The 10,106-nt window shown below is 36.8% G+C and overlaps 1 protein-coding gene across 1 annotated transcript; it reads left to right on the top strand.

Annotated features, from left to right (window-relative positions):
- The first annotated feature begins 310 nt into the window (after window positions 1-310).
- LOC107744898 (protein FAM60A-like) lies at window positions 311-8,937 on the top strand. Its single transcript, XM_016558714.1, has 7 exons — window positions 311-456; window positions 3,783-3,910; window positions 4,391-4,490; window positions 5,566-5,689; window positions 5,804-5,954; window positions 6,062-6,159; window positions 6,286-8,937. The coding sequence occupies exons 2-7, from the start codon at window positions 3,783-3,785 to the stop codon at window positions 6,441-6,443; spliced, it is 759 nt and encodes a 252-aa protein (XP_016414200.1). The 5' UTR covers window positions 311-456; the 3' UTR covers window positions 6,444-8,937.
- The last annotated feature ends 1,169 nt before the right edge of the window (window positions 8,938-10,106 follow it).

The raw sequence follows: 10,106 nt of genomic DNA, 5'->3' as shown, positions 1-10,106 counted from the left end.
AGCCCCAAAACAGCTCTCTCGAACTATTTCCATGATGAAGTACCGAAGACGGAGTTACCGACATGTGCTCATGGCTGACGGACACGGAGCGAGGAAGATGTGCTGCGTTTGTTCCGACATCTGCTGTCCTCGTAGTAGTAGAGCGTAACTCCGCCCACCGGGATAGCAGTGCACTGCCTGCTGCCCTAGCAACCGGACCCGCCCACGTTTCCCGCGTAATTTTCTCTTCCTTATATGGGCAATAGAATGCAGACGCAGTCAAACGTCAGCCACGTATGCAAATGAGATTGATTGAAGAAATTCAGAAAATGGTGGATGGAGCTCGGCGCATGCGTAAACATTTTACTATACTCAGACAGAAAGTGAGACAGTAACGAGTGGCGCATTGTTAAATGAGTAACGCCTGTAACTCTTGGATTTCGCTGTGTGATTTGACTTTAACTGCTCCAAGTCGAGGTAAGAAAAAAGGGCTTTTTCTTAAAAGTAACTTAACAGTTTTTGTGTGTGCCTTTCGAAAGGCCCCCTAAAGAAGTTGCGTGACAGTGCGATGCCCGGGTGAAAGCTGTCGCATTCATTAGAAATGTAGCAGTAAGATCACTTTTAAGGCTTGTTGAAATTGTTTTACATTTTTGCTTCAGTATAAAAGCGTGCGATAAGTTTAGAGTTTACACTTGAGGAGGCTCCTGCCCATACAGCGCATCACATTTTAGGGCGCTCGCATCCTTTGCCGATGATCGCTGTTAAGTGTTTGATAATAGAATTGATTAATTTGAAGCCGAAATACATTTCTATTACACTTATCCGAACAGACGTAAACAAAAATGCGTTTCAGACGAGTGTTTTGACAGAAATGGTCAAGGTTGCATTTTAAATTAAACAATTTGCATTCGTGGACTGGTTGAACTAGCCTAGGTGATAACTATAATAGTGAAAGCTATGATAGCGAACATGCATTCTCATTTATATGTATACTTGGTGTTATATGCATGCATTGAAAACCAGTTTCGCCGTTTCTTCTCGTTTTGAACTTGTGGTACTACAGAACTGTCCGTCTTGACTGTGTGTGGTCTCTTAACTCGGCTGTTGGTGGGTGTGCTTCAAAACAAACCCGCATTTTCACACGCTCATCAACGTTTTTAAACTTCTGCTTCACTAACTCAAGAAGTTCAACGTTTATATAACGATTAGAGCTGTGTTACTGTTAAAAGATTCATTGCATGTGCGATGGAGGCGGTGTCATTGACGCATTTAAACGCGAGCTTAAAAAAAAATCGATATTTTATTTTAGTATTCCGGTGGACTGTTTAAAAGTGTCTTATATTGCCCCGTGATGAAAATAAACACGCAAATGCGTGTTTTGTTAGGCTCCACGCTCTTGAGCGAAGTTGTTGCGCGGACAGCATGTGTTTACAGTCTCGAGCGCACAGCATGGAGTCGCACGAGCCACTGACGCAGAGTCGCGCGGAAAACAAAGAGCAGCGCACGAGCAGTTCGATTAAATTCAACCGTCTTTCTTCGATGAGCACCCCTGGCATCAAAGAAAGCGCGTCAATTAGTTGCTCGCACCAAGCGGAAGTCGTTTTCGGTGAAACTGCGGGGAAAACATGCTGAATGTGTCTGTTTAAAGATGCCGTGTGGCGTGCCATGCTTCCGCGGGAGCTGGTGGGCGGTGAATACGGCGGGACACACGCACCATTTCACCGCAGTGTGCGGACGGTTGAACATTTAAACACCGCGAAACACTGATAATGTCCATGTTATGTTATCTGGATAACTTTAGACGACACATTTAGACGTGCTAATAGCACGTTTGGTCGCGGTTCCCGTAACGTTATTGCATTACTTTCTTGCCCCCATTTTCTGCCCCTCCTCTCCTCTCAAACGCGTTGCCATATTTGAATTGCGTCAGAGGCAAAATATACAAGCGCCAGTTCAACCCTCGCACTATGTACAGTGCATAATTTTAGAAATATTATTAAATATTAATATACATATATGGGCTGTAATTAAAAATGAAAATGCAGAGGCTTCAGATAGACATCGGACAGATGCGTTTTCTGTAATGACCCAGTTATAATGTATGAATTTGATGCCTTGCGAGGGCACCGCTGCTGTCACCGGTGTCGATGCGCGAGGCCGCCGGTGTCCGGCTCTATCAGCACCGAGGTTATATAAGACCGAGCACTGTGTCCATTATGCTCTTATCCCACTGAAGCGATGATGACTGATAACCACTGATCTATAATAGAGAACATTATATACAGATCAGTGCTGATAACCCATATTTCTCTCTCTCTCTCTCTCTCTCTCGCTCTCTCTCTCTCTCTCTCTCTCTCCAATATAGGGCTAAACTATTAATAGTTGTTTCATAAACACATAATCTTTTCTGGATTACAATCCGCCATCAAAATGGTACATTTAATTATTCAAGCTGCTGTGAGAAAAGGCTATAAACGATCCGCCACCTGCAGGATCCTCACATGCAATATAGCCTAGTAGCCGGGACAACTTCTTTATGTTTACAGACGTGACGTAATGACGCAGTGCCATGCTCGAATTTCCCGCGAAAACCTACCCGTACTACTCAAATTAGAAAACATTATTATAAGCTAACCGTTGTGAAACAGGCTAAAGTAAGGCGATAATTTTGAACACTGGCTAGTTATGCACTTGCTCAAATTTTGATTTCGGATCATTTTTAACCAAAAAAAGTTACGGACTGCAGCTTTAAGTAATACATGTAACACTATAAATTTACTGTAGGCCTGTGTGTTTACACAAATACATAAATGTAGAGCAATTATCAAAATACTCTGATGAAAATGACACAACATTAAAAAGTCAATAAATATTTTCATATTAATTTTGTGTAATTTTAACCATTATTTCCATGAGTTGACCAATTATTAGAACATGTTTTATTAAGACAGTATATGAAATACATGCATACACTACTGGTAAAAAGTTTGGAATAATTTAGTTTTTTTTAAATGATTTTGAAAGCAGTCTCTATGCTTACAAAGGCTGCGTTTATTTTATAAAAAACAAAACAAAAACAAAACAGTAATATTCTGAAATATTATTACAATTTAAAATAACTGAATAATTTTATAAAAATTATTTAAAAAAATAATAATTTAAAAGTGTAATTTATTCCTGTGATGGCAAAGCCGAATTTTCAGTAGCCATTACTTCAGTGTCACCCTTCAGAAATCGTTCTAATATGCTGATTTGCTGCTCAAAAAAAAAAAAACGTTTTTCTTAGTATTATTTACTTACTTATTTCTTATTATTATAATTGAAAACCGCTTAATTTTTGCTGCTTAAAATTTAGGTGGAAACTGTGATACACCACCATTCAAAAAGTCTGGGGGAAGATTATATATATATAACAAAAACATTTATTCAGCAAGGACACATTAAATTGATCAAAAGTAACATTTATAATTTTACAAAAGATTTATATTTCAAATAAGTGCTGTTCTTTTTAACGTCAATTTTGAAACTTAAACTTCTATTCATCAAAGAATCCTAAAAAAAAAGATTCACAGTTTCCACAAAAATATTGAGCAGTAAAAACGTTTTTCAACATTGATAATAAAAAGAATTGTGAATGTATAACAGTAACTTTAGTTGTTTGTAACTATGGTACTGTGCTTACCATGGTACTTTTGGCAGCAAATTAAATTCCAGTTGTGTTTAAAATCTTGTGTAAAATCATTGAATCAGCAGAAGTACCAAATAGAAAGTTGTTTTACTTCTGTCTTATTCATGTGTTACAGATGTTTGGCTTTCATAAGCCAAAGATGTACCGCAGCCTTGATGGATGTTGCATCTGCAGGGCAAAATCCTCCAGCTCTCGTTTCACTGACAGCAAACGCTATGAGAGAGACTTTCAGAGCTGCTTTGGGTGAGTTTGGTATCTATTGTTTGCTTGTGGTTCCTCTGTAATAACGTGATATTTAAAGGGGTCATATGATGCTATTTTAAAGATCATTATTTTGTGTATTTGGTGTAACAGAATATGTTGACATGCTTTAATGTTCAAAAAACATTTAGGTAGGCGTGGTTGAATCTTAACTTTTATAAAGAATATCTCTTTGGATTTGAGACTTTAGTCTTTGCAACTTTACAGATCTTCTTTATGCACCAAGAGCTTGTAACACTCCAAAGAGAAAGGAAAACTTGAAATCGCATCATATGACCCCTTTAACATCTGCCTGGTTTAAGTACAGTGAGGATTGGTATAATGTATCTCTAGTCAAGCGTTCAGACCTTTTCTTTTAGAATAATGTGGAATAAATAATGTTGTTTGTTTGTAATGTGAGAACTTCAGTGATTTCATATGCATTCTCCTATTACAATGATATGCAATGGGATATTTCTACAGTTTAGGGGAGACTCGCTCTGGTGAAATCTGCAATGCTTGTGTTCTGCTGGTGAAACGCTGGAAGAAGCTTCCCGTCGGTTCCAAGAAGAACTGGAATCATGTAAGCTCCGTCAAATTCACCAGTCTCCCAGCTCCAACTGGGGTGTGCATATGCACACTCACACAGCCTCTCATTTATCACAATGAAGTCTTTTCAGTTAAATTTTCAATACACATTGTTCCAAAGCAGCCTTACACAGAAACCTTAGTGAACAAGTGAACTGTAGCTGAGGTGGCAACTCCCTAAGATGTTAAAGTAGATGAGGAGGAAACCTTTGGAGGAACTGAGAATCAGCTGGAGAAGCCCACATCCTCAAAATAACATATATTTAAACAATTTCATACACGCACAAATTATTTGAACAGATGCAAAAGTATTAATAATAATAGTATTACTACATAGTATTACAAGGTAGTAGTCACTACTTTGCTAATGCAGTTCATATGATATGAAAAATAATTTAATCATGTTTGGGCCCACTGATTACAGATAACCTGTTGTAGTTGATCTAAATAATTAATAATAATAATAATAATAGTTTTAATTATTATTATTTATTGTCTTGTTTATAAATAATATAATTTTAATTATATGACTAAATACATAAGTAACAAATTATAAACCTGACCTATAAGTAAATGACTAAAGTCTTGCTTTATATAAAACAGTTTCAAAGCAGCTTCATAGTAATAAAGGAAAATAACAGAATCAATAATGCAAACTTCATCAAATATGATAAAAATATTATAATTCTGACCAAAAAAATAATATATTTTATTAGTTCTAAACAAAACCATTTATATTAGTTTGTGTTTTAGGCATTATATTATATGTCAATAAATAAATAAAAATAATTATAAACCTGACCTGTGATCTAATATAATATAATGCCTAAAAATGCAAATTAATATACAGCAAATGTATTTATTGTTTTGTTTAGAACTAATATAAAATCAATTATATAATAAATCAATAAATAGAAAATGAACCTGACCTATAATATCTATAGAGAAATGAATATATATTTGCAGCTTTGTTTATAACTAATATAATATCAATTATATGGAAATAAATTAATAAACAAATAAATTTCCATCACAGTCTGAGGATTGTTATTGTGATCAATTGTTATCAGGTGGTTGATGCGCGAGGGGGACCCAGTCTGAAAACTACAGTGAAGTCAAAGAAAGTCAAATCCCTGTCCAGTCGGATCAGACCGAACCAGCTCAGCAGAGTTCAGAAGGAGCTGAAGCGACACAGTAAGTACACGATCACATATTTCAATTACAAAAACAACATGAAATGCATCTTAACATGTTCCTTATTAAATCATTTTTCACGTGATCATTTTGGCAAAATGTCTTCGTTAACAGATTCAGATGCTCACAGCACCACCTCCAGCGCCAGCCCCGCCCAGTCGCCCAGCTACAGTAACCAATCAGATGAAGGCTCTGACTCGGAGTTGACTCCTGGCTCCGCCCGCTCTCCAGTCTTTTCCTTCTTGGACCTGACATACTGGAAAAGGTCTTTACTTTACTTTAAATTAGTCTGATTTATGAGTTTGACCTTTTTGTTTTTCATCATAATTAATACTTTTTAAGTTAAATGAGTTCATTTGTAATTCTCTCTAGGCAGCGGGTGTGTTGTGGCATCATCTATAAAGGTCGCTTTGGGGAGGTTCTGATTGACCTTCATCTCTACAAGCCCTGCTGTCAGAAAAAGCAAGAGCAAGAAGAAGAAGAAGAGGAGGAGGAGGAGGAGGAGGAGGAGGAGGAGGAGGAGGAGGAGGAGGAGGAGGAGGAGGAGGAGGAGGAGGAGGAGGAGGAGGAGGAGGAGGAGGAGGAGGAGGAGGAGGAGGAGGAGGAGGAGGAGGAGGAGGAGGAGGAGGAAGAGGAGGAAGACGGTGACCTTGAGAAAGAGGAGGTGCAGAGCAGTCAAGAAATTCTCTCGTCCATTCAACCGCACTCCTCTCCTCAAATAAAAATGGAGCAGGAAGTGGATGAGGAGTGGTGATGCCACATTCCCACAGTACTGATTTGACATTCTTAGGAAGCCTTCGAGAGTCGAAACCCACTCTCAAAGACGTTCTCTTGGATTGCCTTCGATTCAAGAGCAGCTGGATCCTTGCTCGTCTTTTCCTGTTTCTTTCTTTCTTGTTGAGAATGTGTCTCTTTCATTTCCTTCACAGTCAAATCAACTTTTCTTTATCAAACTGAACTGTCGTCCTTGTTTTCCAGAGCCTGGTACCACGCTATTCCATTTCCTATGAGGATTTTATTTTTTTTGTAGACCAGAGAAAATGAGTTTCCTTTCTTGCTATCCCGCTCAAACACAGAATGCTGGATCTACATACATCATGCATAGAAATCTAGACAGTGACCACAATCCTACGCTGTCACTTTTGTACTCTTGAGCACCATTCTGCCCTTCCTCTGGGGAGACTGTCTCTCTGCACTTAGTGTACAGTATTTAGTATACCTCGAGCAGCATCTGCTAAATTCTAGCTCAGTGAAGATGATGTTCCACCATTTTGCTGGGATATAGCGATTATTTAGGGAAGATCTTTGCCTTTTATATATTTATTTTTTTCTATCTTTGTCTTTATTGTTAAGGTGTACTCTGATTTTTTCCTCTCAGTTTTATTTAAAGGTACAGGTCACCTAAGTGTTTTTTTTTATTTTTTAAATGTGTCGCTATTCTGTCATTCACCCTCATGCTGTTCCAAACCTCTTTCAATTTCTTTTTTTTTTTTTTTCGTGGAACACAAAAAGTGAGTTTTTGAAGAACATCTAGCTGCTTCATTCAAAATAATGGAAGTGAATAGGGACTGGGGCTGTCAAGCTCCAAAAGGACTAAAGCACCCCAAAAGTATCTTAACAATTGAGCTGTGCTCTATGCTCCAAGTCTTTTATAGCCATATGATAGCGATAAACGCGTTTATGTCATATGGACTTCTTTTAATAAATATTTACTGTGCTTTTTGTCTTGATTGCTTCAGTTCCCCTTCACTTTTATTATACAGAAAAGATACTGCATGATATTCTTGAAAAACTCACTTTTTTGAGTTTAATGTAAGGAAAGTGAAGTGTGATGATGTGAAGGTGAGTAAATGACGACAGATTTTTAGTTTTAGGGTGAACTGTCACTTTTAAACCCTGATTTCAGTGCGGGTTGTCTGTATTCAGCCTCTAATAGGCAACTCAACTCATAGTGTTTTACTGCAAACGTTTCCCCAGACAGCTTTTCTGTGGTGCTGAGGCAGATTGGGCATGGCCAACCAAAAATAATGCCTGGCTATCTACACTCTTGTATTCAGTGTACTAATGTAAATATCCAAAAGTGTAGATTTGATTTAAGGTTTGTGGAAACGAGCATGAACGCTACGGAGACTATTGTCTTGATGAAAATTTGCATGAATTTTGCATGGCATTTTTAGATTTTTCATTTCTTTTTATTTGTTTTGCAACCATGTTGCAACATAATTTAATAATAATTTGGGCACATTTTGAGACAGTCCCAATATATTTTTGTAGATAAATACAAGAAAAGTACACAAATGAAATCAGGCTTTGACTACAACGTGGCATCTCAAGATGTCAGTGTTGTTTAATTATTACAGGGATTTAATTGTCTTCAGCTATTTTTTAGAATTGGATATTTTCAATATTGTCTCATTCAAAGCCAAAAAGCCCAACATTTTTGCTATTTATTCAGTCATCTTATATATGCATGACAGATACTACTTCTTTTTTACTGTCATGAAAGAATTGAGCACATGGTCTGAACGTTTTGGTCGTTTTTTTTGCCTTTTGCCTTTTTATGCCAGGGAAAACTTTTTAAAAAAACTGAAAGGCTAAACCAATGTCAGCTTGTACATTTTCATTATAAATGACTTGTCTGTAATAAGCTTTCATATAATGAGTATTCATACTAAATATCCCAAGGTTTCCCCTTTGTTTCAATAGGTCTGTCCTGCCTGTTCTTTATAATTTTATTGTTTATGATAGCCTTGGTTGTCTTGGATTGTACAAATTACATTGACGCACACATACTTCTGTTTAATTCCAAGGGGTGGCGATAGAGAGCTCATTTGTTTCACACAAAACACTCCATTGCACATGAATTTTAATTCTTCTCTCTAATATATGCTCTGTTTTGAAATGGGTATTTTGATGGTGGCAGCTTGTGGCTTTAGTGTGAATATGCCACATCACGGAATGACATGAACAATGACTGTATTTGTGATAACATCCGTTCAGGTGAAGCACCTACATGGGGATTCCAATCGTGTCTTGTCTATGATGGCGGTTTTTGTAAATATAAGATGTGTAAGACTGAACGACAGTTATTATGAATACTCTTTTGTCTTATTTATTTTATATTTATTTTTCTTGTGGTCTTTTCTTTTTAAGTCTCATCTGATTTTGTCATAGGACTGACCTGTCCTAACAACACTGCAATATGGACTGAAAACGCTTTTACACATCACAGATTGTCAGCCGAGACTCACTAAACGTTATGGAGAACTTCAGGACCGGACAGCTGTAAAAACAGACTTTTTTTGGTTTATGCCAAGTACAACTATTTGATTATTTTTATATTTTTGTTTGAGGGTTTCTAATGCCCGCATACCTTACCTTAGACTAGTCCTTTAGTTGTAGTGCTACAGGCATGTATGGTAGCTATGCACTTTGTATTCACATTACTAGAGATATATGAAGCAGGTTTTGTATTTTTTTTACATATTGTACTTTTTACTTGTTCCTCAATAAATGTAACTTGTGATGGTTACACTTGTTATGTGCATTGGTGTAAACATGTATGCATTTGACAGCCACTTGCATTAATATTTTACTAATACATGCATTCCCTGGGAATTGAACCTATGACCTTGGCATTGCTAGTGCCATGATATTGTTTGAGCTACATGAACATGTACATAGATAGGTCATGCCAGCACATTAAATGAGCTATATAGAGTAATAGATAGAGAGTGGCTGGTGTTCTTGGTGCTTGCAACACCAAGGTTGTGGGTTCAATTCTCAGGGGAAAAAATAGCCTACCATTTTTTTTGGTCAGTAAAAAGAAATTAATACTTTAATTCAGCAAGGACACATTAAATTAAACCGTAAATACTTTTATAATGTTGCAAAACATTTCTGTTTCAAATAAATGCTGTTCTTTTGAACTTTTCAATTCTGACAAAAGTATCACAGTTTTCACAAAAAAATATTAAGCGTCTGTTTTCAACATATACTAATAAGAGGGTTTCTGCAGGTTTTATGAAGGTGAATTCAACGCTTTTAAGGGGACACAAAGAAATTCCTTAAAATGAAGTGAACAAGAACAAATATCTGCCAGTGAGCTCAGAGAAATAAATTTCATTCAAAGGAAAAACAAGTTTATTTTTCTGACCCCATTGGCAGATATTTGTTCTCGTTTTATGCATAACTACACTTAATTTCTCAAAATAGCAAGACAAATACTGAGGAATAGGCTATATTCATTTTTTTGCAGTGCATGCAACATATAAAGCCATGACTTCAAAGATAAATGTAAAACTTTCTGCTCTGATTTAAGATCTTTTTAACAGATAATACAAAATGTTTGTTGAGCCCCAAATGAGCATTTCTTTTTTTTTGCCATGAGGCCTATTAGACATGTTTGAACTATTGT

This window comes from Sinocyclocheilus rhinocerous, unplaced genomic scaffold (genome assembly GCF_001515625.1).
Source record: "Sinocyclocheilus rhinocerous isolate Xijiao unplaced genomic scaffold, SAMN03320098_v1.1 scaffold258, whole genome shotgun sequence".
NCBI lineage: Eukaryota > Metazoa > Chordata > Actinopteri > Cypriniformes > Cyprinidae > Sinocyclocheilus > Sinocyclocheilus rhinocerous.
This window is presented reverse-complemented; position numbering and strand designations above follow the sequence as displayed.

Bases quoted from the DNA above. Each gene is read 5' to 3' on its own strand.
- LOC107744898 (XM_016558714.1), top strand. From the start codon at position 3,783: ATGTTTGGCTTTCATAAGCCAAAGATGTACCGCAGCCTTGATGGATGT. The intron at 5,690-5,803 runs GTAAGTACACGA...CTTCGTTAACAG, and splicing joins GAAGGAGCTGAAGCGACACA to ATTCAGATGCTCACAGCACC. The intron at 6,160-6,285 runs AAGAAGAAGAAG...AGGAGGAGGAGG, and splicing joins CTGTCAGAAAAAGCAAGAGC to AGGAGGAGGAGGAGGAGGAG.